Source organism: Andrena cerasifolii, chromosome 6 (genome assembly GCF_050908995.1).
Source record: "Andrena cerasifolii isolate SP2316 chromosome 6, iyAndCera1_principal, whole genome shotgun sequence".
In the NCBI taxonomy this organism is placed as follows: Eukaryota; Metazoa; Arthropoda; class Insecta; order Hymenoptera; family Andrenidae; genus Andrena; species Andrena cerasifolii.
The window spans coordinates 17,204,101-17,228,266 of NC_135123.1; the positions used below are offsets into that span (position 1 = coordinate 17,204,101).

Below are 24,166 nucleotides of genomic sequence, written 5' to 3' on the forward strand. Positions count from 1 at the left end.
CGAAAAGCCCGACTCGAGGCTGCCGCGAGCAAGGAATTTCACGGCCGCGCGAAACAGTGACCCAAGAAATAGCCTCTTTTTCATCCCACGATTCTGGAACTGAATTTTCTGCGAAACGATACCTTACGATGAGAAATTATTCAAGTTCAGGTGACAATTAGATTCCGAGATATGGGAGGTTAAGGAAGTAAAAAGTTCGTTAACGCGTCAGCCCATTCGCTTCGATGTACGGATTTTTATGTCAGTCCGATAATTTAAACAATTATTCGCAGGGATTTCGCTGACTGCTAACAACGAATTTCAACTTAGATTTTCAGAATTCATAATAGCCGACTCAACACGGTTGACGATATATTAAAAAAGCACTCGCCACACGGAAATTTATATTTCCTAATTTTGATTTTCTTTGTGAATTTTTCTCCCCCATATCTGAGAAACTAATTGTCACCTCAACTTGAAAATTTCGCGTGACTGACGTCTCGTCGTAAGATATATGTTTATAGCACAAAAATTCAGTTCCAAAATCGTGGGACCAGAAAGAGACTAAGAAAGACCTGATTTTTGGGTCGCCCTTTCTCAATGCGCGAATCGATCCTCCGAACACGGAACAGTAGCCGCGAGCGGTAGCGGGAGCCAGAACGCGAGTACCACGTCGATCGCCGCAAAGTAATCGCGGTACGTACGTACCGTACATACGACGGTAGACATGTTGCGCTCCGAAAATAAATCTTGCAACCAATCTATTAATAAGCCGTATTATTATCTCGCGGACTTATTGTACGGGAATTATAAATAAGTGGCACGCGCACGCGAGCCTCAAGTTTCGTCGTTCGGTTCACCTTGAAATACCTATTGGACGTCGAACGTCGAACGCTACCTCCACCCCAACATCGGACAATCTTGGCTTATCTGGCACGCGTGTTCCTCCAAGGAATTACCAAATCGCACAAATCCGTGGTATTACGCTGCGTTTAGGAGGAAGAGATCAGCGCGGCTGGCGTGACTTTCGCACACCTGAGTGCGAACGCGCGAAAACGCATAGGGTGGATGTACCAGTAAATGAACACGTACCAGTGAATGGACATTTTTTATTAAAATGAGTAAAATAAGTTATTAAAAGAAGCAACTAATTAATTAGAGACTTCTTGTAATTTCTTGCTTCAGATCCAAACAATTTTTGCAGCACGTGGAGTCAATCGCGCTGCAAACATAATTTTATAATAGCGTTCATTCGTCAGCCTTAAGTGTTCATTTATTGGTGCGTTTACCCTAGTCGCGAGCTTTGCTGTTGCAGCGGAACGCTTGGTCGCTGATCCTGCTGGAATTTCGCCGACTTGGCTCGCCCGCGATTCTCTCTGCAAAAGAACGCGATCGCGAACCGATTCCTTGCAACGATGCGCGATCGCCCACCGGCACGCTTTGTTTGTCGGCCGCGATATCGAGGATTCGTATCTTTGGCAAACCAACTAACGAGCGATAAGCCAAACGAGAAGAAAAGCCGACTCGAGGCACGAGCGTAAGAGACACGAGACTGTTTCCTTTACGTTCTTGCATATCGATCTCGTTATTCACCCGCGCAATCCCGCCGAACGCTTATCCTCAGCGTTCGTTCTTCAATAACTTATGTGCTCGATTAATCGAAAACTTTTATGCCTGTTGCTCTACTACCGACCGCCACTTAACCCTTAACTGGTATCCTGGGGTCGCTCGTGACCCCAGGCACCCAAAGTTCGATGCACAATTTTCGGTTGTCTAAGTTGGTAAACTGAATTTCTAATTAATTTTATAATAACAGTTTAACTTTCTACGCTTCTATTATTTTCTACGTTACCTAAGAAGAAAATATTCGTAGTGGTTGCTCTAGTGTCGACTTTAAAAATTTCTGTGTCCTTTTTTATTTGGGTATCGCCAATGGGCCACCTTAACCCTTAACTGGTATCCTGGGGTCGCTCATGACCCAAAGTTCGATGTACAATTTTCGGTTGTCTAAGTTGGTAAACTGAATTTCTAATTAATTTTATAATAACAGTTTAACTTTCTACGCTTCTATTATTTTCTACGTTACCTAAGAAGAAAATATTCATAGTGGTTGCTCTAGTGTCGACTTTAAAAATTTCCGTGTCCTTTTTTATTTGGGGTCTGCCACGACCCCGGTATACCAGTCGCGTTTGCCGAAAACAGTATACCAGTTAAGGGTTAATCGCTCTATTCATATTACGGAATCGGCAGAGGCGTAAAAGTTGGCAGCCCGATGAGACACGAGCGCTTGCCCGTCCGCTCGTTAGGAGAAGCACATTAGGGGAAAATACCGTTCCAAACGTAATAATCTTTGTTGCGAAGTAAGCGTTGCTTCATAGTCGGGGTCGCTCGCTCGATCCCAGATAACGGATAATAGTTCCGAACGGAACGCTGCCGGAATCGTTGTCGCGATCGCTCCCCGATCTGCTCCAGAATCGGCCGCCAGGAAACGGGGGAGAAGCAGAGACGCTGCGACGTAACGAAATATTTACTGTTACAGCTCTGGTGGGGTCGCGTCACGTGGTGACTTTCATGCTATTCCTCGGCATGGCGAACGCCTATGTGATGAGAACCAACATGTCCGTGGCGATCGTCGCGATGGTGAATCACACCGCCATCACCGAGGACCACGATATCCCAACCAGCGAATGCGGCTACGACAACGCCGTTAACGAGTCCTCCGCGAAATCCGTAAGTGTTACCGCGACCGTTGGCTCGCACTAACTCGTCGCGACTCGTTCCCGCGAACGTGGAAAAGGCGGCTCTAATTAGAGGTGCCTCGATACCTTTTATCTAATCGTCCGTTTCAGGTAGCGCCGAAATTGCGGCGGTAAACGTAATAGGCTCGCTCGAACGATTCGCCACGATAAACAGAGGGGAGGAGGAGGAGCAATAGGTGGGATCGGTCGTTCGAAAGCGATCGATCGATCGCTCCTGTAAATTAGCGCGAGCGCGTGGAAATGGAAAACCATCGTGCTTTCCGTTGCAGAGCAGCAGCGACGGTGAATTCGTGTGGGATAGCACGATGCAGGGCTACCTGTTGAGCTCGTTCTTCTACGGGTATGTGATCACGCAGATACCCTTCGGGATTCTCGCGAAACGCTACGGGTCGAAGTACTTTCTCGGAGTCGGGATGCTGATCAACTCGGTGTTCGGACTGCTGGTGCCCATGTCCGCTCGTTCCGGATACTACTGGCTGATGGTCGTTCGATTCATTCAAGGCCTGGGAGAGGTAAGCGATTGGCCACACGCGCTCTTCAACCCCGAGATCTCTTCTAGTCTCCTGTCGCTTCAAATTCCATTCCAGTCGAATCAATTCGATCCGAGTCGCGTCGTTTAATTTCATCTTCTTAAGTTTACTACTCACCCGCGATACTCTCTAGACACCCTAGAGAGAAAGGAGGAAAGAGATAAGGATGCAAAACTGAAAGTATAAGAGAAATCGGCAAGACTCCGCGTCCATGTTTGATCGTTTTTTCATCGTTCGGGTGTATTTCCTCCCCCTAGGAATGGATTATCCCTATTGCAGGGTCCAATTGTGCCTTGCACGCACGCGATGCTGGCCAAATGGATACCGCCGAACGAACGCAGCAGGATGGGAGCCTTCGTGTACGCCGGTAAGCTGGTTCGCTGCAATCTTCTATTCCGCCGCGTGTTAGGCCCTACTTAAAACTACTTTCTCCCTCTCACCCTCACCTTTACTCTTCCAGACGTACTATATATATATATACACCCCTTGCTCCGAATCCAGCAGATCCTCTCTTTCAGATTCTCTTCTTCTTCTTTTTCTTCTTCTTCTTCTTCTTCTTCTTCGACTTCTCCACGATGCTACCGCATTTCTATCGGTCTGAAGAAAAGAGCAGGTCGCGTTAATCCCGATCTTCCGTCGATTTTCACCGTAGGTGCGCAGTTTGGTACGGTGATTTCGATGCCACTGAGTGGTATTCTGTCTGAGTACGGATTTGACGGCGGCTGGCCGTCGATATTTTACGTGTTTGGCGCGGTTGGAACGATCTGGTGCGTGGCGTTTCTCCTGATGGTCTACGAGGACCCAGAGACTCATCCCCGTATCGCCGAGGACGAGAAAAAGTACATATTGAGCGCTCTCTGGGGCAGCGCCGGAGCATCTGTGAGTATAATTTTGTCGTTGGACATCTCGATCCAACCAGCTTCCCTCGGTGAATAACGTTTGGCGTGTCCAGTCTCCACCGGTACCGTGGCGTTCGATCGTCTCGTCGCTACCCTTCTGGGCAATCTTGATCGCGCACATGGGTCAAAACTACGGTTACGAGACGCTGATGACCGAGCTGCCGACCTTCATGAAGCAAATATTGCACTTCGACATCAAATCGGTAAACGATGCGAAACCGTTTACGTTCGTAAGGCTGAGAGTAAACGAGGAGGCCGTTACAGAGCTTTGGTGTTACAGAACGGCACCATCTCCTCGCTGCCGTACCTGGCCATGTGGATATTCTCCATGGTGATCTCTCACGTGGCCGATTGGATGATCTCTAACGGAAGATTCACTCATACGATCACGCGGAAAATCATCAATAGCATCGGTCAGTTCGGGCCTGCGATCGCGCTGGTAGCTGCCTCCTACACCTCCTGTACCTCGTGGTTGACGGTTGCCATCTTGACGGTCGGCGTAGGCTTGAACGGTGGTATTTACTCCGGTTTCAAAGTAAATCATCTGGACGTTTCCCCGAGATTTGCCGGGGTGCTTATGTCCTTTACCAATTGCTTGGCCAACCTCGCAGGCCTACTCGCGCCAATCACGGCCGGCTACATAATCGTCGGAACGGTAACTAATCATTCTCTCTCCTACTGTTCAGTTGACGCTCCACGAGCCCAGCTCTGTAAGTCGATATGATTTTTCCGATCTCTCCTTTTCAGCCGACGCAAGCCAAGTGGAGGCTCGTGTTCATGATTTCGGCGGCTGTTTACGTCGTCTGCGGCATCTTCTATATAATATTTGGCTCCGGACAGAGGCAAGCATGGGACAATCCGGACAAGGACGAGGAGAGGCACGAAAAGCAAGGCCTGGAGAACATAAAGACCATAACGGAGACGCAGCATTGACGATGAATGTGCTTGCTGCGTGACGCGACGCGACGGGCCGATACACCACTCTTCCCTCCCTCCTCCTCTCTCTCTCTCTCCCCGTTTCTGGTATCCCCTGATACAAGCCGGTCCCACCTCACCTGTGCCTCTTAACGTCGCCGTTCATTCCTGCCACGCTGCACTTGGATCGTGCCGACAGATGCCGACCAACCACCACACACTCGGAGAGACCGACGAGAGTTATCGCGAAACGAAAAATGTGCGAGGTGTGTCTCGCCGACCACCCCGCTTCGTGTATACTAATTTATTCTTTCATCGCGCAACCTACATGCCATTCGTCGATAACGTTTAAGAGTGTGAATCGAGATGCAAGAGACGTTTGTATGCCTGCGATCTACAGAGTGAACGGAAGCAAATGCAAGACGGGCGTCTCTTCGTGGGAACAAACGCGGTAACACAGACGAGAACGTCTTGCCCCTGTGCGATCTACGAATAGAATAAGGAACGCGAGCGAGAATACGCGTGCGTGGCTATTGTATATATGTAACTGATGTGCGAGAGCCAGCAACGGAGCAAGAGGGAGAATTTTACATTTTTATAGAATCCCTTTTCGTTTAATGAAAAATTACGTGCCTTACGTAGTGTCGGATTGTCAGAATAAAGATAATACCGAAACTCCTTCGAACATAACAGCGCGCGAACCATAGCGATTCAACCACTCCTCACCGTCTCGCGCACCTTTCGCCTTGGAAAGTGGTATGTGTTTGTTCGTCGTTAGATCCGCCTAACCCAGGCCATCGTCCGTCGTGCGTACCACGCGGGCCACCGTGCCAGCAGTATTAGAGCCAAGTATCCTCGCGTTCGCCATCCCTTTGTTAAACGCCGCGTCTTATCTCGGAATAACTGCCATTTTGTATTGTACGACTGACACTATCGATCCTTGAAAAACCGAAAACTCGTGAAAATTAACGGTCTACCGGGGATGCCCCATAGCACTTCCAAAGCGTTGCGTGGCAACACGATACAATACAACAATGGTTATATATATATATACACATATATAGTATGTGTATATATGTATACATGTATACATATATATGTATATACATATGTATATTTATTGTAGATATTCAACGCGTACGTTTCTACTTTGTTATAAACGTTAGAATAATTATTGCTCCAACTTATTTATACAATGTGTACAAAGCGAAAAGAAAGAGTAACTTCGAGTATAGTGAAAACCGTAAAAAGACATTGGAAAGAAAGGATTCATTTCTGCATAGTAGAATGCATTTCCTTCTCTTTTTTTAAATCTTATTATTGTCATTGCTATTATTATTAATACTATTATTATTATTATTAATATTGTTATTGTTATCTTTATTATTACTATTATGGACATCATCACGATCATCACTGTTATCATCGCTATAGTCACTGTCATTACTACTGCTATCACAATTATTATTATTATTATTATTATTATTATTATTATTATTATTTATGCACGCGACGACATCCATCGATGCGTCATGAAAATATGTTACCACGAAAGCAGGACCTTCATTCTCTTTCTTTTCCGTATAAACGGACCGTAATAAGCGTTCTTTTCCTCGAGAGTTCAGCTTTCGTTCACCCGATCCGGTTCACGGATAGGTTCAAAGTACCTGCATTCTCCTGTGATCATATACAAACCTGAAACGTGCCTTCGATTACTTCTTTAGGGGTGCTACTAGTTTGCCGATAACTCGAAAGTTATTCTACACTAACGTCGTTCAACCAAAAACGATAAAACGCGCATTTGAAAAATTTCCTGCGCGCGCTCGTCCGTCCGCCTGCCTGTTTGAGGATGTATAATTAGAGTCGGTTACGTGTTAGACGCAAATTACATCAGATTCGATGACAACATTGTTTCTCGAAATGTACGCACATTTCCGTGTTCAGTTATACATACTTATACACGTGCTGTCAAGCGATCAATCGTGTCCATGAAAAATGTTATGCGATCGACTAGATTACACTTTGGGATTAATATTTTTTTACACATTTATGACCGTTGTACGTGAAAATAATGGCCCAGTCTCTTGCGGTCCCACAACATTGTAACTTCCTTGTTAGAATTGTAATGCATGCGCGACGATGTTCTAGGCGCAAATGAATAAAAAGTGTCGTTCAAACCATCGACAATTGCACCGAATTGGACCATATTTTATTATACGCTGTGTCTCGCCGAATCGATTAACGAAGTAGGTAAGTGTCGTGTCCGTGTCGCGTGGCGAATCTTTGCCGCAGAATACCTATAATCGGTGGCCCGATCTAGTGAGAGAAGAGTGCTAACCGATACATTCAAGAGGACGTAAATGAAATTACTGAAGATACCCGCGGACATCGATCAGTCATGACAGAATCATGCCACAGACGTGGCACAAGATAGATCAAACGTACAATTGCGTACAAGGCAAATTTCTCTCACACAGCTCGATGGCTTTGGACAGCTTTGAAGGCACATACCATTTTCTTGTCGCATGCAACCTTATCGATTCGGACTAGACTACCATCGCAGCGCCATCAGCAGTTACACTAAAATTTGTCGTTCGCAAGTTTATGTTTTCATTAGAATGCAGATGTTTCGAGACAGTGACTGTTTAACGAAGAGACGCAGAATTTTGGAGCGCCTCTTATTTGCAACTTTAAGGCGATGCCTTTGAAGCCGAAATTTAGTGTACCTCTTTCCACTTCATGTTCTCCTGATATATTGGCCAAAATCTGGCGAAAATTTTCAGAATGCACAAAATTGGGCTTTGTAACAGGAGAACATGCCGTCGAAAGAGATGGCACAGAGTAATGTCTCCGGAGAGCAAATTAAAGAGCGAGAAGTGGCGCAGATGTTTCGAGACAGTGACTGTTTAACGAAGAGACGCAGAATTTTGGAGCGCCTCTTGAAAGGCCTGCGCCTCTTATTTGCAACTTTAAGGCGATGCCTTTGAAGCTGAAATAGCCACTAAACATTTGTTGTCATATAGCATATATTTAGGTTATATTTTCTGTCACTTCGAGGAGCCGACCACATAATGATCACGCGCATCCAGTCTGCGCATTTTCACTAGCCCAATTCAACATTCAATACAATTTTGTATATATAATGTTTGTTGATAACTGCTTTCTGCAGAGGACGTGTAATAAGTGATTTCATGTTCTGTTTCGGTGCTTTGCTAGTAAAAAAATTTTTATAAGTATAACGGAACAGCTGAGAATGTCTTTCCTTATTCAGAATAGAATACAGAAATAGCAAACAGCTCCCTCTCGCGTTCACCGGGTAATCGTCGATCTATCGGTATTACCATTTCTGTGCAGAAAAAAATGCTGTAATACCGACCTGCCGAATCGGCCAGGTCACGTGACGTGTCTACCCCCTTAAGTGGCCAACCATTATACTATTTGCCCCTATATAAGTTACATGCGCATCTTATGAATCAGCTGTCAGAAATTTTGAAGCCTGAACAGTCAGACACAGCATGAACGGCGCAGTGGGGTATGTATATTGCAAGTTGGCTTGAAACACTTTTTTGTACGTATTGCGATTGCAATGGAAGAATTGAGAATAATAATGGGACGTGTGCGCGATTGGATATGTAGGAACGAAAAACGATGAGTTGCTTTCGTTACGTTCGACAATACGATGGAATTTGTAGGTTATGCAGAAACTTTTGAGCGAATTATGAATTGCTACCACTGACAAGCAGATATAATTCGCCTGTCGATTCCCTGGCAACCGATTGGTTGATTTCAAAGGAAGATGAGGAATGAGAGACAGTAATAGTTGTGGCGTTGTTTCGCAGGTAAGAGAGAAATGATGCGGACCGAGAGGATAATTGTATGCGTGTTTACGGTGCTGGCTGCGGTGGTGAAATGCAGCGACATCACTGGAGCGGTTTTCGGGGATGTCCTCGACGGTATGCCTGCCGCCTTCGGAGATTTCAATTCCGACGAACTGACCGACGTGTTTATGCTACGCAAGAACGCTACCACCGTGGAGATTTTTCTGGCTGCGGAACAGGAGCCCCTTTTGCGACCCAGTTCGGATCTGAGCTGTACCTTTCGGCACATGGTCGTCGGCGTGGTACCGGGTGACTTTGACGGAGATGTGTTTATGGACGTCCTGGTGATCGCGTTCGACAAGAAAGAGCAACTGTCTTACGGTTACGTGCTATGGGGTGGGAATGGTAAATTGAACTGCACGAGCGAGGACCCCCCGTTGATAAAAATGACTGGTCAACCTCTGGCGCTGGATCACAACGGCGACATGATCATAGATCTGTTTGGGTTGGACGCGCAAGGTAAGAGGACCTTCTGGATATTTGATCAGAGCAGAGGGCCACCACGAAGCGTGGCTATGGATCCGCACGATGAATATCCCCCGATCAGTCAGCCCCACTCGAATGCCTATCTAGACTTGAACAATGACTTTCTGGCGGATCTGGTGGTGACCACGGCCAAATCCTTTGAGATTTGGCTGGGGGTCGAACAAGGCTTCAAATTTCACCAGCCCATCCCATTTCCATACCACATCACGTTGGACGAAAAGTTTACCGGCGTGATCGGACAGACGCTCTACCTAGACGTAGAGCTGACGGGCAAGATGGATTTGCTTCTGCCTCTCTGTTTCAACGATGCCTGCACCAATAGCACGATCATGATGTACTCGATGAACTCGAACAAGTGGTACAACTTGCAGGTGAACTTCTTGGACAGTAATAACGGTTTGTGGGGATTCGTGAAGCCAGACGGGCGACGATACACCGACACCATCACCCTTCGTGGGGGTGACTTCAACATGGATGGCTATCCAGATCTACTGGCTACCTTGAAATCTACTACTGGCAAGCAGAAACAGTCTTTCCTCTTGGAGAACGTCGCCTGCGACTCGTGCGTCGGCTTCGCTCGGAAATTCCAAGTCAAGTGGCAAGCGTTGAATCCGTTTTACAATGAAACCGCGATGGCGGTGTTTTACGACTTTTATCAGGATGGGATTCTGGACGTGATTCTGGTGGATGTTGACAAAAGTGTCGGCACGTATCGGACGGCGGCATTCAAGAACAGCCTCGACTATGACGCGAACTTTGTGAAGGTGATGGTACTGACGGGTCGCAACAACAGCATGTACCCGATCTCCCCGGGATCTCTCGGCAAGAAGAAACGCACCTACGGAACCAATCTGCCTGGCCCATCGATAGCCTACAGGACTACCACGCAAGACGGTAGCCCGCGCAACGCGATCGCCGCCCAGCTCCCTCAGAGCGCACACTTCTCCTTGAATTTACCCTACACAACGTTTGGTCTCGGCAGGACGCCCAACTTTGTGGATGGTCTCACCATTGGGGTAAGCATACACTTTCGCGTTCAAAAGTCTACGGTAGTGGTACAGCAGTGTACAGTAGCTATGTCTTCGTTTGTCCAACAGGTAAGCGGCAAATCACGAGAATGGCCGCAGATAATTCCAAATTCTCAGATGGTAGTGATTCCAAATCCGATCGGGGAACCTTGGCGATGGAAGGCGCAACTGTTTGTCACCCCCAGCAAGCTGATTCTATTGAGCGCCGCCGCCTTGACAGGCACTTGTGGCTTAATATCCATAATCATTGTCGCCCTGTACTGGAAGGAACGACGGGAAGATAAAATCGAGAAGCTACAGGAAGCGCACAGATTTCATTTTGACGCGATGTAAGGCAGGTAGAAGTAAGATAATCCGTTGTGCTTGTTAGCTATTCAGAAATGTATTTAATCATTCGATCTGTAAGTTATTTCAATAAATAAATAAATAAGTAAATAAATAAATAAATAACGTAGTGAATTGATTTAACACGATAACTCAATAGACAGCTAATAAAGACACGCGAGATGCGTATCTTTGTCGATTCAAAGCAACTTTCACCATACCGTCGCTCATAAAATTGACAATTTATTGATTCCTCTTGGACATTCTTATAAAACAGGACACGTCGGTTTGTCTTGTCGCATCGTGATCGACGCGTCGAATGCAAAATGTACATGTATAATTATAGTATGTATGTGTGTGTGTGTGTGTCTGTGTACGTATGTTATATTTCTTTTGGTAAATGTTTATTTCAGGGGAGGATTCTCTGATTTCAATGACCGTGACACATGTTGTCAAGGTCATCATTTTGAACAACATTTCCCTCTAAACTGTTTGGCGCTCGGCTTTGGTTTACGAGATATTCGCAAAAAAAAATTAACTTAACACTAGAACTACCGAATTTAAAACCTAATCTAGCCCCAACCAATAGTAATAGCGTCGGCTGTGAAACAGTGGTATATGCAGATTTCAATGTACAATTATGCCAAGTTTTTTGCGAATATCTCGTAAACCAAAGCAGAGCGCCAAAAAGTTTAGGGGGAAATGTTAAGAATGATGACCTTGCCAACATGTGTGATGCTCAAAGTCATCGGAGAATCCTCCCCTAAAGTAAACATTTACCTTTTTTTTAATATATATATATCACGTATGTATACATTATTAACAAACGATCTTTGCCGGTGTGATTTTTTGGTCGCTGCGCTACTCGTGGTACACACGCGCTTTTAATAATCAGGCTAGCCTAAGTCGAATGGCACTACTGACAACGATCGTTTTTGATGGCAGGGTTCAAATCGTTGAAATAGGGATGCGCCATTGCTTCTTCGGCCGACAATCGTAGCGCTGGATTACACACTAACAATCTCTGAAAGTACCAGTGAACGTTCGCAACGGAATTTCGACGTATCGCGTGAAATCCATACGCGGTTCATTACCTGCAGTAAGTCTCTGCCTCTGACGTTGAGTTTCGGTGTAACCAGACCACAGCCTTGAGCAGGATGGTAGGTTGGGAACGGCTTGTAGTCAGGGAGTGTAGTAAAATCCGGCCAAGTCTCCTCGGTTGGTGTGCCCAACATCTTGAATATCCTCCTCAGCTGGTCGTCCACGTCCGAGCCAGGAAACAGTGGTCTTCCAGCCTTCGCCAGTTCTGCGCGTGCGAACCGTGCGTATAGATGAAACTCTCCAATCCGCTATCCTCCGTCTTACTTTTTATCATGGTTACACTTACCAGCAAATATACATCCTGCGCTCCACATATCAATGGACGTCGTGTATAGTTTGGCTCCAAATAGAACGTCTGGTGGACGGTACCATAGAGTTACGACTTCGGCGGAGTAACATTTCACAGGTATCCCAAAAGCTCTTGCCAGTCCAAAGTCAGCCAACTTCAACTCCCCGTTCTGGAAGCGAGTTTCAGACAGCTCTTAAAAGCTAGAATTACCTTGCGGCCAAACGTTTGGAACGCTTAAACCTGTACCTTGTTAATGAGCAAATTTTGTGGCTTGAGGTCTCTGTGTAAAACATTTCGGCTGTGACAAAATGCCAAACCACGTAACAACTGATACCTAAAACGGATTAGAACGACGCGGGTATATCAAATTGTGATACAGAAAAATTTTCATTCCTAGATGTGCACCCTAAATGGTTCCTTACAGAAATGACTTGACAACATCCAAATCGATCTCTCCGTTCAGACTGTCGAAATACTTCTTCAGATCCTGATTGCAATGCTCAAAGACCAATGTCAGTTTCTTGTCACTGTGCAACACGTCGTAAAGCCTGACTATATTTTTGTGCTTCAACTCCTTGAGCAGGCATATTTCTCTGAGCGCGGACGATGGTACACCCTGGACGAGATTGTATAGTGTAATAGGGCTATAGCTGTGCGTATACAGCGTATACTTATTACTTACTTCGTCGTCTTCGTCCAGTCGTACTCTCTTCAGGGCTACGATTTCGTGAGTCTCGCGATTTTTCGCTTTAAAAACGGTTCCATAAGTACCTGGACAACGGAGGGCAAGGAGATTAAAGGTAACGCTCGCGAGAGAGATGATGCATCAGTAATAGCGGCTGTCAGAGGAACGTTCAGTCCGGCGAAGTATAGGGGGTGTCGGGGTGTCGAGGACGCCGAGCAAATCCCGAAAGAAATAATCGATCCTCTGATTCTTCCCACCTACCTTCTCCTATTTTCTCCAGTTTCTCATATTTTTGCATATTTTTGGCGATTCTACGGGCGGAATAGTCGCAGAGTGGTTAGCGCTGCACTCGAAACGTTCGTGCGCGAATCACCGCTGGATGCGTGCGCGGCGCCCAGGCGCCACACCGAAATCAACACCGACCGATGACGTGCGACGTGCGCGAGCGCGAGCGCGAGCGTGCCCCTAGTTCACCTGATTGCAGAGTCTGTCCACGAGAAGGCCACTTTTGATTGATCCGCCATTTTTGGTCTATTCCCGCTGATTTTTAAATCTGTCAATTATACTAATCTTAATTGTAACACATTTTTTTAAAAAATATATGTTTGAAAGTTAATAAAAAACGTTTTCTGTCATACTATTCTAATTGTCTGTAATATCTATTTCTCTGAAAATGTGCATTTGGGTAGTAAAAAAATAATGTGTATATATATTCATAAACACTTTGATAACATAACCTTTTTTTGACCACGTTTGATTGGCCCACCATTTTTCGTCTATTCCCGCTGATGTTTAAATCTGTCAATTATACTAATCTTAATTGTAATACATTTTTGCAAAAGGGTGCTGTAACATCCACCCATTTTGTATGAATCAATCGCAATTAGAATTTCTTGATATACCTATGTATATATTTATTTGCGCGAAGTAAACAGAAGTAAAATACCGCCATAAACGTAAGAGTGTTAAGGAGAGGTTAAGAAGAGTGGAATTACTATTATGTGTGTGAATATGGTGTATTATCTTTCTCTTTTTCTCTCTCGTAGGATTTAAGCCGAACACGGCGGACAGTGAGTGGGGGCTCGTGGCCAGTCTCTGATTATAGTTTCATACACACACAAAACACCGCTGTGTGACTAAAACCGGATAAAGCGATCACCACCAGACCACCTTCAGAGAAGGAAAGAAGAGCGTCGTTTTCATCCCGGGCCCGGCAGTGGACTCATAAAGTAAATGCTTATCTGGCGGGATAATGCTTATTCGCAAATGCTTAAGCATGCGGCATCCTCTACTAACCTAGAAGCTAGTAAAGGATGCCGAATGCTTAAGCATTTGCTTAAGAATAAGTAGCGACTGAGAATATCGCCCCTACAGTGTGGAGCCATCCACGCCATCTGCGTGGCTACTTTTAAACCTCCTTTCGAACGCAAAATTAGATTTGACCTTTCGTTCGCTTTCATCTTCGCTGTCGATTCTACACGGGATACACAAATTTCTCACATATTCTCAACAATTCTGCGTGTACCTTACAAGTACTGAATTACTCCCTCTAAAAGCAAACACGAAACTGGATACGTTAACTCTTTCCCCTTTCTTTAACGTTGTTAGAATGTACAGAATTTTAACGCGATAATTTACTTCCGGAGGATTGTGAAAGAAGTTGCAGTCGGTAAGAAAGTTATGATCGATCCGTGAAGTTGGCCGAAACACACACCATCGAGCCTTATTATAGCGTACCTGCATATTACGAATACGATACACTACTGGAGCTCTCGCGAGGGCGTGACAGTGGAAAGATCCTTTATTGCAAATAGCCCTGCACTATTGTAGGGTTTTGTGTTGATATGCCGGTATGATTGGTTTGCGAGTTTATAATTTATGAATGAATGGAGCTAATTTACGCAGTCCATACTATAAGAGATAGTTTCAGGCTTTCAGTCAGCCCTGCATATATATACATACTACATAGATATATGTATACGCCCCGAATGCGTCCGAGCGTACGGAAATTGTGGCTCCGCGTCGCTCGCTGTCTGCGATTATGGATAGACTTCAGGCAGATTCGACGAAGCTTGGTGCAGTCAGCAGCTTGGAGTAAAGATGACGAGAGGATTGTTTTCTGTCTATAGGCTCGGTGGTTGAACGATCTACAGATCGCTCTCGGACGTTGTTGGATTTCCTCCGGACCGCAATCTCCGTCCTATTCGCCTCTGTCGACGAAGATCAATCATGCGTCTGATGCATCATCTGTTTGGCAGCGCGATTCCCATGTTCGCGCATATAGCGACCGTGTTCTACGTCTGCCAACGCGTAAGCTTTTGGAACGAAGGCACCCTGCTGGAACAGCCAGTTAGAACCGCGTTGAATTTCGAACTGGATCTATCTGGTTCAATGCGGTACCACCTGGATTTTCAAGCAGTGATTTGTGCCAGTTCAAAAACGAATCCGGTTCAATGCGGATATCCAGATCGATGGACGAAACAGGATTTGCATGTGCGAAATTTATCAATTTCTATCAGGAACTGCAAGTTTGTATAAACCCGGAAGTTTCGTATCTGAAATTGCGGATCAAAAAACTTACGAATTCGATCTGGAAATGCCACAAGCTCTTTCGAGTCCGTCGCGATCCGGATTGGCAGAGCAAATAATTCACGGGATGCATACCGTCGAGCTTTTTACATGCATATCCGGTTTGAAACCGATAGAGAATATTTCATCGGGTTGAATCTGGAATTTACGGGAAGAAAACCGCATCAATCCGGATTTAAAATTCTTTAATGCGGTTCGAACTGGCAGCTCCAGCAGGGCAAAGTAGCTGCTTGGCTAGTTTGTAGACGGAAGAAAAGATAGTAATCCGGAGCGTTTACTTAGTTTCTAGCGGCGACGAGGTTGCGACGTAAAATCATGAGGGAGACGAGAGAATTTACCTCGATCGTAATGTATCCTTGATGAGCGATCGATTAATGTAGCGGATGCACGATTTTTTCCATGTGTCGGCAGGTTGACCGGGCGCGCGGCAACGTCCAGTACATCGGTGAACAAGTCGCCAGAGGAATGAAAGAGGTGCATCTTCTTCTTCTGGTCTTGGACCATGATAACGGAGGGAGAAGTTAAAAATAGGTACATGCGTTACAATAACCGGAGCTGCGTTGCAGATGAAGGGTGACGTCGGGGAAGAATTGCGAGTGACCGACCGATTAACCGCGCAGAGCTCCAAGCTGGCTGGGGTGTTGAAACGATTTGCGACGCTCGAAGAAAACGTGCTCGAGGTACATACAATACGTACATACCTAATCTTTACCTTGATCCTTCCCTTTTCCGTTGCCTGGCCAGCTGGTGCGCATGGACCGGAATAGGGAGAACGCCAGGATCGAGACCCCTGCGGACGTGAACGAAGAGATCAGGAGAATCGTGGCCGCGTCGGAGAGGAAGACGAACGGGCAACGCGGGCAAGGGGGGCAACATCGGGCAAAGCTGAGAGAGAGAGTTGAAAATGAAGTTGAAGTTGTAGCTGAAGCTGGAGCTGGAGGTGTGGCTGTAGCTGATGCTGATGCTCGCCGTTCCGCTGGCCGTGATTCCGTCTACCGAAATCCTCTGTCGAAATTTTCAGCGTGCAGCCCGCGCGAAGTTGGTTTCGTCGCGCGCAAACCGATCGATGATCGACCCCGAACGCCGACTACGCCGGAAGTTCGACTTCTCGGCGAGCGTATCCGCTAGCCGGTCGTCCGGCGATCGGGAAGCCGCGAAACCTGATTAAACTCGTACTTGCTTGCCAGTTGCCTGCTGGTAGAATAAATCGGTCCTTTTCGAGGAACGTTAACCGTAGAAATAACGAACGCCATTCGTTTGCCAAGTTGTTTATTTTCGCGAAGGGTAGGTTCTAGTTACACAAGTTTCGAGGAGAAGACGCGCGCCCGACAAGAGGACCTTAGCGGACCAAGGAAATTCACGCGAACCAATGGATGAACAACGAAAACAGAGATGACCGCGGCTATTAATAGGGCGCGTGGACGAAACGCGCGTCTCCTTCCGGCACCGCGCACTCGTAATTGAGTAATTAACGCTTAAGCAACAGTTTCAAAGTCATTGGACCTGACGAAAGCGAGGAAATCGTTGAGTCTCTTCACTAATCCGTTCCATCCGATCAGCTGTTTCTCCATGTTCCGTTTCACAAAATTGTCGAAGGCCGTCCGATCGATTTCGTCGATGTTCCGTTTGGCGGTCCGCTCGACCGTCGACCGGTGGTGGATCTCGTTCGGAGAAGCATAGACTCGTCTGTAACGAGAGCAAATCGAGCTTCGTCGTACGATAGAAACGTTTGAAAAGCGGGAACCGCGTGTTCGGCTTACCTTCCGGTCGGGAGCACATCGATACGGTCCAACGTGACGGTTGCAGGCAAGTCGAAATCGCGACCAGTGGGATCGTTGAAGCGAAGATCGCGGTGTCCATTGACGTTATCCAACCGAGAGACCCGCGGGTCCATCGAATCTTGAACGAAATGCACAATGCGTGATTTGGGGTAGTACGTAGAAGCGCAAAGGAGCTAAGTGGACTGGTGGGAGTGAGGAACGGAGGGCCGCGGGCAGACTCACGCGACCACAACTAGGGCGAATAAATTATTGAATTTTAAATTGGATCTGAAGGGCGCGTAACGCACGGAACAAAGAATGAACGGCATTCATCGTCACGTATAATCTTTATTCGTTGCTAGCGAAATGCATACAAAGTGGATAAATGGGAAGGCCTATCGTCGACGACGGCGAGACTCGCGTTCTCTCTACGTGCGGGAAAATACTGGACGCGTCGCGCAGCGTTGCTACGGCCCGTCGGCGTATCGCGACTGCAAAGGTAAAGGTAAATGCGAACTAGAGCGCGAACGCGACTCCACCGCCCGTTCGCGAGCAATTTCGTTGGCCACCTGGGCCAAGTCCCGCACTAAGTTTCCTCCGCCGATTTGATCCAAGTTCCGATCCAGGCGATCGTCCACGTCGCGTAGCAAATTTCCTCCGCCTATTTGATCGAGATTCCTTGCATTCATGGGCGTCGGCCACCGGCCAGAATCGTAGGCGGACTCTCGTTCCAGCAGGCCCCTCCTCAACAGATTGCCGCCGCCGATCTGATCGAGATTTCGCTCCCGACGATCCCCATCGTCGCGAACGTATCGCGATCGATCTTTCAGGGCTCGCGAAAGCTCCGCCGCCGCTGCAATCCCCGTCGTCGTGTCCCCCGCGATCGAATCCTTGGAAGGTTGCCGCTCGAACGTCTTCCCCCTCGCCGAGCCTACAATTATCAAGCACTCGAGTTCAGCCGTCCGTTCAAGTGCTCGTTCTCTGCGAGTCCTTTCACGGTTCCACGGGCGACGAAAAGCGGCGGCAAACGGCGATAAGCGGTGATAAGCGACGACAAACCACCAGAACGGTCAAGCCTCGAGTAATCTTTGCCTCCTTTACGATAGTACCGATGCGGATCTTCTTTTCTGCTAACGAGACGGAACAAGAGCGGTAGCTTGGACGCTTACAAGGACGAGACGTGTACAAATTTGCTTCAGCAGTGTCCAAATCGATCCGCTACCTTTACGAAATCTTCCGAAATCACCCACGTCCCGACGAATGGGATTGCCTGCGTAAAACGAGTACCAGCACCAAACACGCGTGAAACAACGGGGGACAAGGAACAGACACGGACAGTAGGGCGGACGGACAAACGAATAGAGAGCGAAGCTTACCATGCTCTTCGAGATATGGGCCAAAATATTCTGCGGACGCTGGTCCGTAGAGACCACGTTGCAAATCGTTCGATCCAGCCTGCAACTGAGAATGTTGGCGTAGACTATAGACTGTAGAGAATACGGGTGAATAGTGGACGTGATCTTTCGAAAAGTTTGTTCGGCTCCTGGACGGATGGCAAAGCACGTAACCGATAATAGGTATTACGCGAACACGTACGTGCTCGTTCCAGACAAACCAAAGGAGATTGCTTTGGAACCGAATCTTGACATCGACCGTGCGGTCCGCCACCGCCGCCTCTCGAATCTCGATCAGTATGCATAGGAAAACTTTCTCGCTACCACGATCGCGTTTTCGATCGTACCCTCTATCTCGCCCCGTTAGCGTTATTTCGTCGCCTATGCGATCACCCATGCGATCCCCCGGGAAATGAGTGTGTAAACAGATCCCGAGACCCGTCTACCTCCAGCGAAAGCTGGTTCGTGCTGCATCAGATACGGTACGGTAGACCACTGGGTAAACGATAACGGAACAACCTAGCCTTGTCAGCCCACGAAGGACGTTCTTTCTTTTTTCCCGACAAATACGTCGCAAACGCTTTCGATCGGGTAGGACGCTAGATTGCACGAGCGAAGTATAGAAAAAGAAACTTTGTGATTTGTAGGCGAAAGGCGAGGGTAGCGCACAGGCCTCGCGACGCAACAAGTTGCGCCCGCGGTTGTGGATCAGCGCCGGTGGCTGTCGCCTCGTCGACGCCTCCGCGGATGCTTCTTCGTCCTTCAACTGGTTCTGCTTCGTATTAACTTTTTGGTCGGAGAAGCAACAAGAATAAAGGGGCAGAAAACATGGAAAATATAGAAAATATCGAGGGAGCAGAAAGGGCGAAGAAAAGAATTACCTGATGGGGCACGGCCGCTACCCAAGCGGTCGCGAATGTTGCGATCGGCAGAAGGAGGATCGGGAAGGCGAGTGCACGGTGTTTCGTCATCGTGAGTCCTGAGTCGAAAGTGGAAAGCGATGTCTGCCCAAGTCGGTGCGTGTTCTCGCACCGAAAATCGCGTACCGTGTACCGGTCCTTGTCGAGCTTCCTCGAAATATATAAAGGGTATCGGGGGTGAAGCGGCTCAAGCACGCACGCGCCGACGCGGACGCGACGCGTCCTTGTACAGTGTATGTACTGTGTACACGACACCGAAATCCATTAAGCGGCTCGCCGCGCCGTGCCGCGCCGCGCCGCCAATCGGACGCATCTTCGGGCCATCGCCAACAACCGATTCTTGCCTCGGGATCGTTCGTCACACTTTTCTACGCTTTCCTACGTCATCTTTCTTTCTCTTCCACGCGTGCAATCGGAAGCTGAGGCGCAACCCCCGACGAGTCGAGTAGAAAAGCATTCTCCCTCGTTCGTTCGTTTTACAAACGTTGGTCGATGGAATGACCGTACAACGACGCGTCCTGCGAGAAAATAAACTTCACGGTTATCGCCAGTGGCCTCCCCAGGGGACTCTAAACGGATGATCACCGGTTCCACACCGTCGTTTCACCTTTCCTTCCCGTTTGCCAGTTTTATCCGCCGTACGGAGGCGCGTACGATTACTTGCCACGACGATCCACGAGTTGTCCGGCAATTCCCTACGCGTAACGTCGCACAGACGTTATACGAAGGTATACCGATATTACCAATAAAATTCTGACGCGTCGCACGTGTCCGCGTAGGGAATCGTCTGGCAAGTTTCGGAAAGAAAGAGAGAAACGAAGAAAGGGCCGGCAGATTCGCGTATGATTAGAGGAGAAGAGGGTAGACCGCGACGGGGGCAACGGAATACCGCCTTTTCGCGGCATCGATTTTTCTCGTATCTGGTGCAGAAACTAATTGCTGGTGGCCGTGAAATTCAATGCTACGTGCGTGCGTACAGCGTGCGCGCGTACCTACGCGAATGCTACGCAACGCGTAACTGTTAGGTCAAATTGTCCACGTCTCGTTAACGCTTTCCGGCGATTCGGATGAACGAAGGACGATCAGCCGAAAAGCGTGAAAAAGGATTTTACCGTTTGGTCGGGTCCCGGTTGTACGTCCTGCGTACGTGGCGCGAGAACGATAGAGGGATACATTTCGGAGGAGAAAAGAAAAGGGGATGAAAAAGGTGAAGAGAAGGCCTATCGAAGGTGAGATGGCGCGTACGCGTCACGCGAACGCGACGGCTGTCACGAATGATAAAGGAACGCGGGACGGACGGATATCCACCTTGGAAAGAGATCGTGTAACGTTAATGGATTCTCTCGTTACCTCCGCAACGCACGGAACTGTCTTAGCGAATGAGGGTGGAATTTTCTCTTTATTCTCTGCCCGAAGACTGTCGGTTGTAGTATATAAGGCGCGTCCTCCAAGGGTCGAACGTTCAGTTCACCAGTTCAGTTTGACCACGATCTTATTGCGTTTACGGCCAACATTCTCGGCATTGCGTTACGAGAAACATGAAGATCTTAATCGTCTACGTAAGTAGCGTGCATAAGCTGGTAGAAGCCTGGTGGTTAGCGGCATTTTCCCTTCAGATGATACTGCACGATCTACGAGTCGCGGAACCGTTGGCGCTCGCTCGCTTACGGCAACAGCTACAACTGCTACATCAGCAACAGCAGCAATCCCTGGATATAGAAGCGTTGCTCGGTCGCGACGACGGAGCACCGGACGACGCGCGGTGGTGGAGCGACAAGAGGCTGCTGGACGAGCCGATAGGGATAGAAGAACGGAAGCGAGTCGCCATCACGCTCGCCAACCACCCCGAGGAATCCTCCGCTCGGATACGAGTAACGGCCAGAGTAAGTCGAGGGGGAACAGCTTGGTCGCGACACGAATCTGATCTATCTTCAACTCTGTCCGCAGTCCTCCTGTTCCTGCGAGTCCGACTATAAGGTTAACGATCTGGGCGCGGGTCATTATCCCAGGTACCTGTCCGAATCGCGGTGCAAACCAAAAACTTGTCAAAGCAAGCTTCACTTGTGCAAGCAGCTTAACTATACGGTAAGGTAGTATGTACGTCGTGCAATTGTACATCGCCACTGCCGCGCCGCGACCGACTGTCGACTCTGACAAGTGACGCTGGTGTTGGCCCTCGTCCCGATGTTTCTCTTGCAGGTGCACGTGCTGAGCGAACGCGAATCGGAAGAATGGAAGCTGAATAGTGGCAAGCAAACGGAAACGCCGCTGCCAACGTCTCTTCGTCATAAATGGCAACTGAAGCCGATGTCGGTAACGGTGGCCTGCGTGCCCGACTCGGTCAACAGAAGAAACTGATCGGCCCTTGTCGTTCGCCTTCACCGGCGACTACCGGCGACCACCAGCGACACTGCTTCGCGTCCTCTGTCGCGTCCAAGTGTGTCGCCTACCAACCGTTCCATTCTACGCGATCATATCCCAAAATATTCTCCTGTCGATGTCGTCCCGCCGCGCCACAAAGCGCCGGTACCATCAGCGCAAACGACATTACTCTGCTTGACGACCGCGTACCGCGCCGTCCAAGACCAGGCGCCAACCAACAGGAACCCATTAACAATCCTCCAGCTGCCGTAAAACGCGCCACGCCAGTCTTCCAATTTGGCTTCCCATCCAATCCATTTCTTTTACTCCGTACCCGACTTTATGGGATTCCCTTTAATTGCGATAAACGCGCGCCCTTTCGACCTCGCTCCGACACGCTCCGGACGCTGGCAACGGAAGGGAAGAAGGGCAGAAGGGAAAGGGAGGGAGGGAAGAAAGGGGGCGATGTTCGCGTCGTTGATTTTCCAGCAGCGCGGAAAACAGCCGCTCCGGCACGGCCGTCTTCTTTCCTTTTATCTTTCTTGTATATATCTACCTATGTATCTTTTCTTTCATGTACGACGATCGTCTTGTAAATAAGATCCGACAGAATAAAGTAGTATTAATTTCTCTATTCACCCGATTTAAACCCACCCCTCGAGGCGACCCAGCTCCGAAATAAGGTAGAAAATCCATGGAAAGAACGGGAGGAGGAAGGCGGGAGGGAAAAGCAGGTGACGTATCGAGCGTAAAGAGCCTCGAGGTAGGTGATCTCGGTAGCGGATATGGCCACTCGAGGCATTGTTTACAGTGCAGTCGGTCATGCGTTTAGCTTTGTTCAGCTTTCGATCGAACGCGTTCTCGGCAACATACTCCAAAGTGCTTTGCTTCCACTATCTCTTCGACTTTATCGATACCGATACCGATACCGATACCGATACCGATACCGATACCGATTGACAGCTACTTGACGCACGCACGCATCGCCTTATCTCTACCCTTCGATTAATCCTTTACCCACCTGCTTTCCGTAGCGACCAACACTGTCGCCCCACCGCGGGATGCTGGCTAGAAAAGGCTCGCGCTACACCGTTAACGAATCAACCTTGGTTTCTCCCTCGAGGACAATCCTTCCGACCCTTGGACCATGACACGATCGTGGAACGGTATACCTACCTACGTATACTCCCTTTGCCCGACCACGTTTCCCATCTGATCGTCCCATTCTGCATCGCTTCGCCCCAACGCCTGCACAATTCGTTTCGGACACGACCAAATTCAGACAGAGATTAGTCGCAGAACGATCGTCACGGTTCGAATCATTCTTCCACTCGATATCTGTTCGAGGGCGATTAGAGAACGCGGCCGTTGATTCTGCTCGCGTGTGCGTTCGGCTCCGTAAATGACGCGCCCCCGCAACACCAAATACTTACATACCTGCTACAGTACAGTGAAATTAGGGTCGTTCGTCGGAATAAATCCCAGCAAGCCAATTTTTGGTATCGGCCTTTATTTGGTCGTTTTAAACAGTATGTCAAAAGTCCCCATCCGAATGTTGCTAAAAAATTTACAGTGTTGAAAGAAACAGTTTTTCGCGAATATCTCGTTATCTACCTGTTTTGCGACAAAAATAGTTATTATATAATTTATAGCCTAGGAAATTCTCTACAAAAAAGGTCCTATGAGTTTTTTTCGCAGGAGTATCCGTTTTCGTGTATGTCGGGTTACTAAGTTTCAACCCCCATACTTTTGACAAGGAAAGATCTCGAACCTGGAAATTCAAAAAATTATGAAACTCTGTAAATATGTAGGGGCTGTCCTCCTGAGTACAATTTTGCAATTTTGTTTGCTGCCCAAATTCACTGTAAGGGGGTGAAATTGACCTCTGAAAATCCGTTTCTTTTTTATTTTTGTTATAACTCGCGAACCGTGAGAACTGTAAGAACTATAAATTACCAAATGATAGTCCTAACTAAAACAAGTAACTTTTTCCTCAACACTTTTTTTCTATCTCCTACAGTTCGCGAGTAACAATACAAGGTAAAAAAAATTCAGAGGTCAACTGCACCCTCTTGGAGTGAATTTGGGCAGCAAACGAAATTGCGTTGTATTCAGGAGGACATCCCCTACATATTTACAGAGTTTCATAATTTTTTGAATTTCCAGGTTCGAGATCTTTCCTTGTCAAAAGTATGGGGGTTGAAACTTAGTAACCCGACATACACGAAAATGATTACTCCTGCGAAAAAAACTCATAGGACCTTTTTCG

The 24,166-nt window shown here is 47.7% G+C and overlaps 6 protein-coding genes across 13 annotated transcripts in view; 4 read left to right on the top strand and 2 right to left on the bottom strand.

Annotated features, from left to right (window-relative positions):
* Positions 1–7,279, top strand: part of Picot (putative inorganic phosphate cotransporter protein picot) — a 50,164-nt gene extending 42,885 nt beyond the window's left edge. For all 4 annotated transcript variants that reach the window (XM_076814861.1, XM_076814862.1, XM_076814859.1 and 1 more), the window contains 7 exons: positions 2,519–2,709; positions 3,008–3,250; positions 3,548–3,635; positions 3,921–4,147; positions 4,221–4,370; positions 4,448–4,822; positions 4,915–7,279. In XM_076814861.1, coding sequence (XP_076670976.1) covers positions 2,519–2,709; positions 3,008–3,250; positions 3,548–3,635; positions 3,921–4,147; positions 4,221–4,370; positions 4,448–4,822; positions 4,915–5,100 — 1,460 coding nt within the window. In that variant the 3' untranslated portion in view covers positions 5,101–7,279. The remainder of the gene's footprint in view (positions 1–2,518; positions 2,710–3,007; positions 3,251–3,547; positions 3,636–3,920; positions 4,148–4,220; positions 4,371–4,447; positions 4,823–4,914) is intronic.
* A 1,189-nt stretch (positions 7,280–8,468) lies between these two features.
* Positions 8,469–10,924, top strand: LOC143369605 (T-cell immunomodulatory protein). The gene is made up of 3 exons (XM_076813756.1): positions 8,469–8,614; positions 8,922–10,462; positions 10,544–10,924. Exons 2-3 carry the CDS (start codon positions 8,933–8,935, stop codon positions 10,805–10,807), a joined length of 1,794 nt encoding a protein of 597 aa, XP_076669871.1. The 5' UTR covers positions 8,469–8,614; positions 8,922–8,932; the 3' UTR covers positions 10,808–10,924.
* A 665-nt stretch (positions 10,925–11,589) lies between these two features.
* Cdk5 (cyclin-dependent kinase 5) lies at positions 11,590–13,289 on the bottom strand. The gene is made up of 7 exons (XM_076813757.1): positions 13,135–13,289; positions 12,871–12,959; positions 12,611–12,804; positions 12,435–12,522; positions 12,186–12,357; positions 11,893–12,104; positions 11,590–11,822 (listed from the first exon to the last, which is right to left on the bottom strand). Exons 1-7 carry the CDS (start codon positions 13,169–13,171, stop codon positions 11,715–11,717), a joined length of 900 nt encoding a protein of 299 aa, XP_076669872.1. The 5' UTR covers positions 13,172–13,289; the 3' UTR covers positions 11,590–11,714.
* Positions 13,290–14,950: 1,661 nt separating this feature from the next.
* On the top strand, positions 14,951–16,613 carry LOC143369858 (uncharacterized). 2 transcript variants are annotated; one of them, XM_076814271.1, is made up of 4 exons: positions 14,951–15,183; positions 15,745–15,936; positions 16,029–16,142; positions 16,207–16,613. In XM_076814271.1, the coding sequence occupies exons 2-4, from the start codon at positions 15,862–15,864 to the stop codon at positions 16,588–16,590; spliced, it is 573 nt and encodes a 190-aa protein (XP_076670386.1). In that variant the 5' UTR covers positions 14,951–15,183; positions 15,745–15,861; the 3' UTR covers positions 16,591–16,613. The 2 variants fall into 2 exon arrangements, with proteins under 2 accessions (XP_076670386.1, XP_076670387.1); XM_076814272.1 differs by lacking the exon at positions 14,951–15,183 and having other exon boundaries at positions 15,740–15,936.
* Positions 16,614–16,714: 101 nt separating this feature from the next.
* Positions 16,715–19,678, bottom strand: LOC143369856 (orcokinin peptides). 4 transcript variants are annotated; one of them, XM_076814268.1, is made up of 4 exons: positions 19,498–19,678; positions 18,599–18,677; positions 17,223–17,361; positions 16,715–17,148 (listed from the first exon to the last, which is right to left on the bottom strand). In XM_076814268.1, the coding sequence occupies exons 1-4, from the start codon at positions 19,585–19,587 to the stop codon at positions 16,938–16,940; spliced, it is 519 nt and encodes a 172-aa protein (XP_076670383.1). In that variant the 5' UTR covers positions 19,588–19,678; the 3' UTR covers positions 16,715–16,937. The 4 variants fall into 4 exon arrangements, with proteins under 4 accessions (XP_076670383.1, XP_076670382.1, XP_076670381.1 ...); XM_076814267.1 differs by having other exon boundaries at positions 18,599–18,683; positions 19,498–19,676; XM_076814266.1 differs by lacking the exons at positions 16,715–17,148; positions 17,223–17,361 and adding an exon at positions 17,402–18,153.
* Positions 19,679–19,756: 78 nt separating this feature from the next.
* LOC143369857 (prothoracicotropic hormone-like) lies at positions 19,757–22,473 on the top strand. The gene is made up of 4 exons (XM_076814270.1): positions 19,757–21,095; positions 21,153–21,419; positions 21,484–21,621; positions 21,736–22,473. The coding sequence occupies exons 1-4, from the start codon at positions 21,075–21,077 to the stop codon at positions 21,892–21,894; spliced, it is 585 nt and encodes a 194-aa protein (XP_076670385.1). The 5' UTR covers positions 19,757–21,074; the 3' UTR covers positions 21,895–22,473.
* The last annotated feature ends 1,693 nt before the right edge of the window (positions 22,474–24,166 follow it).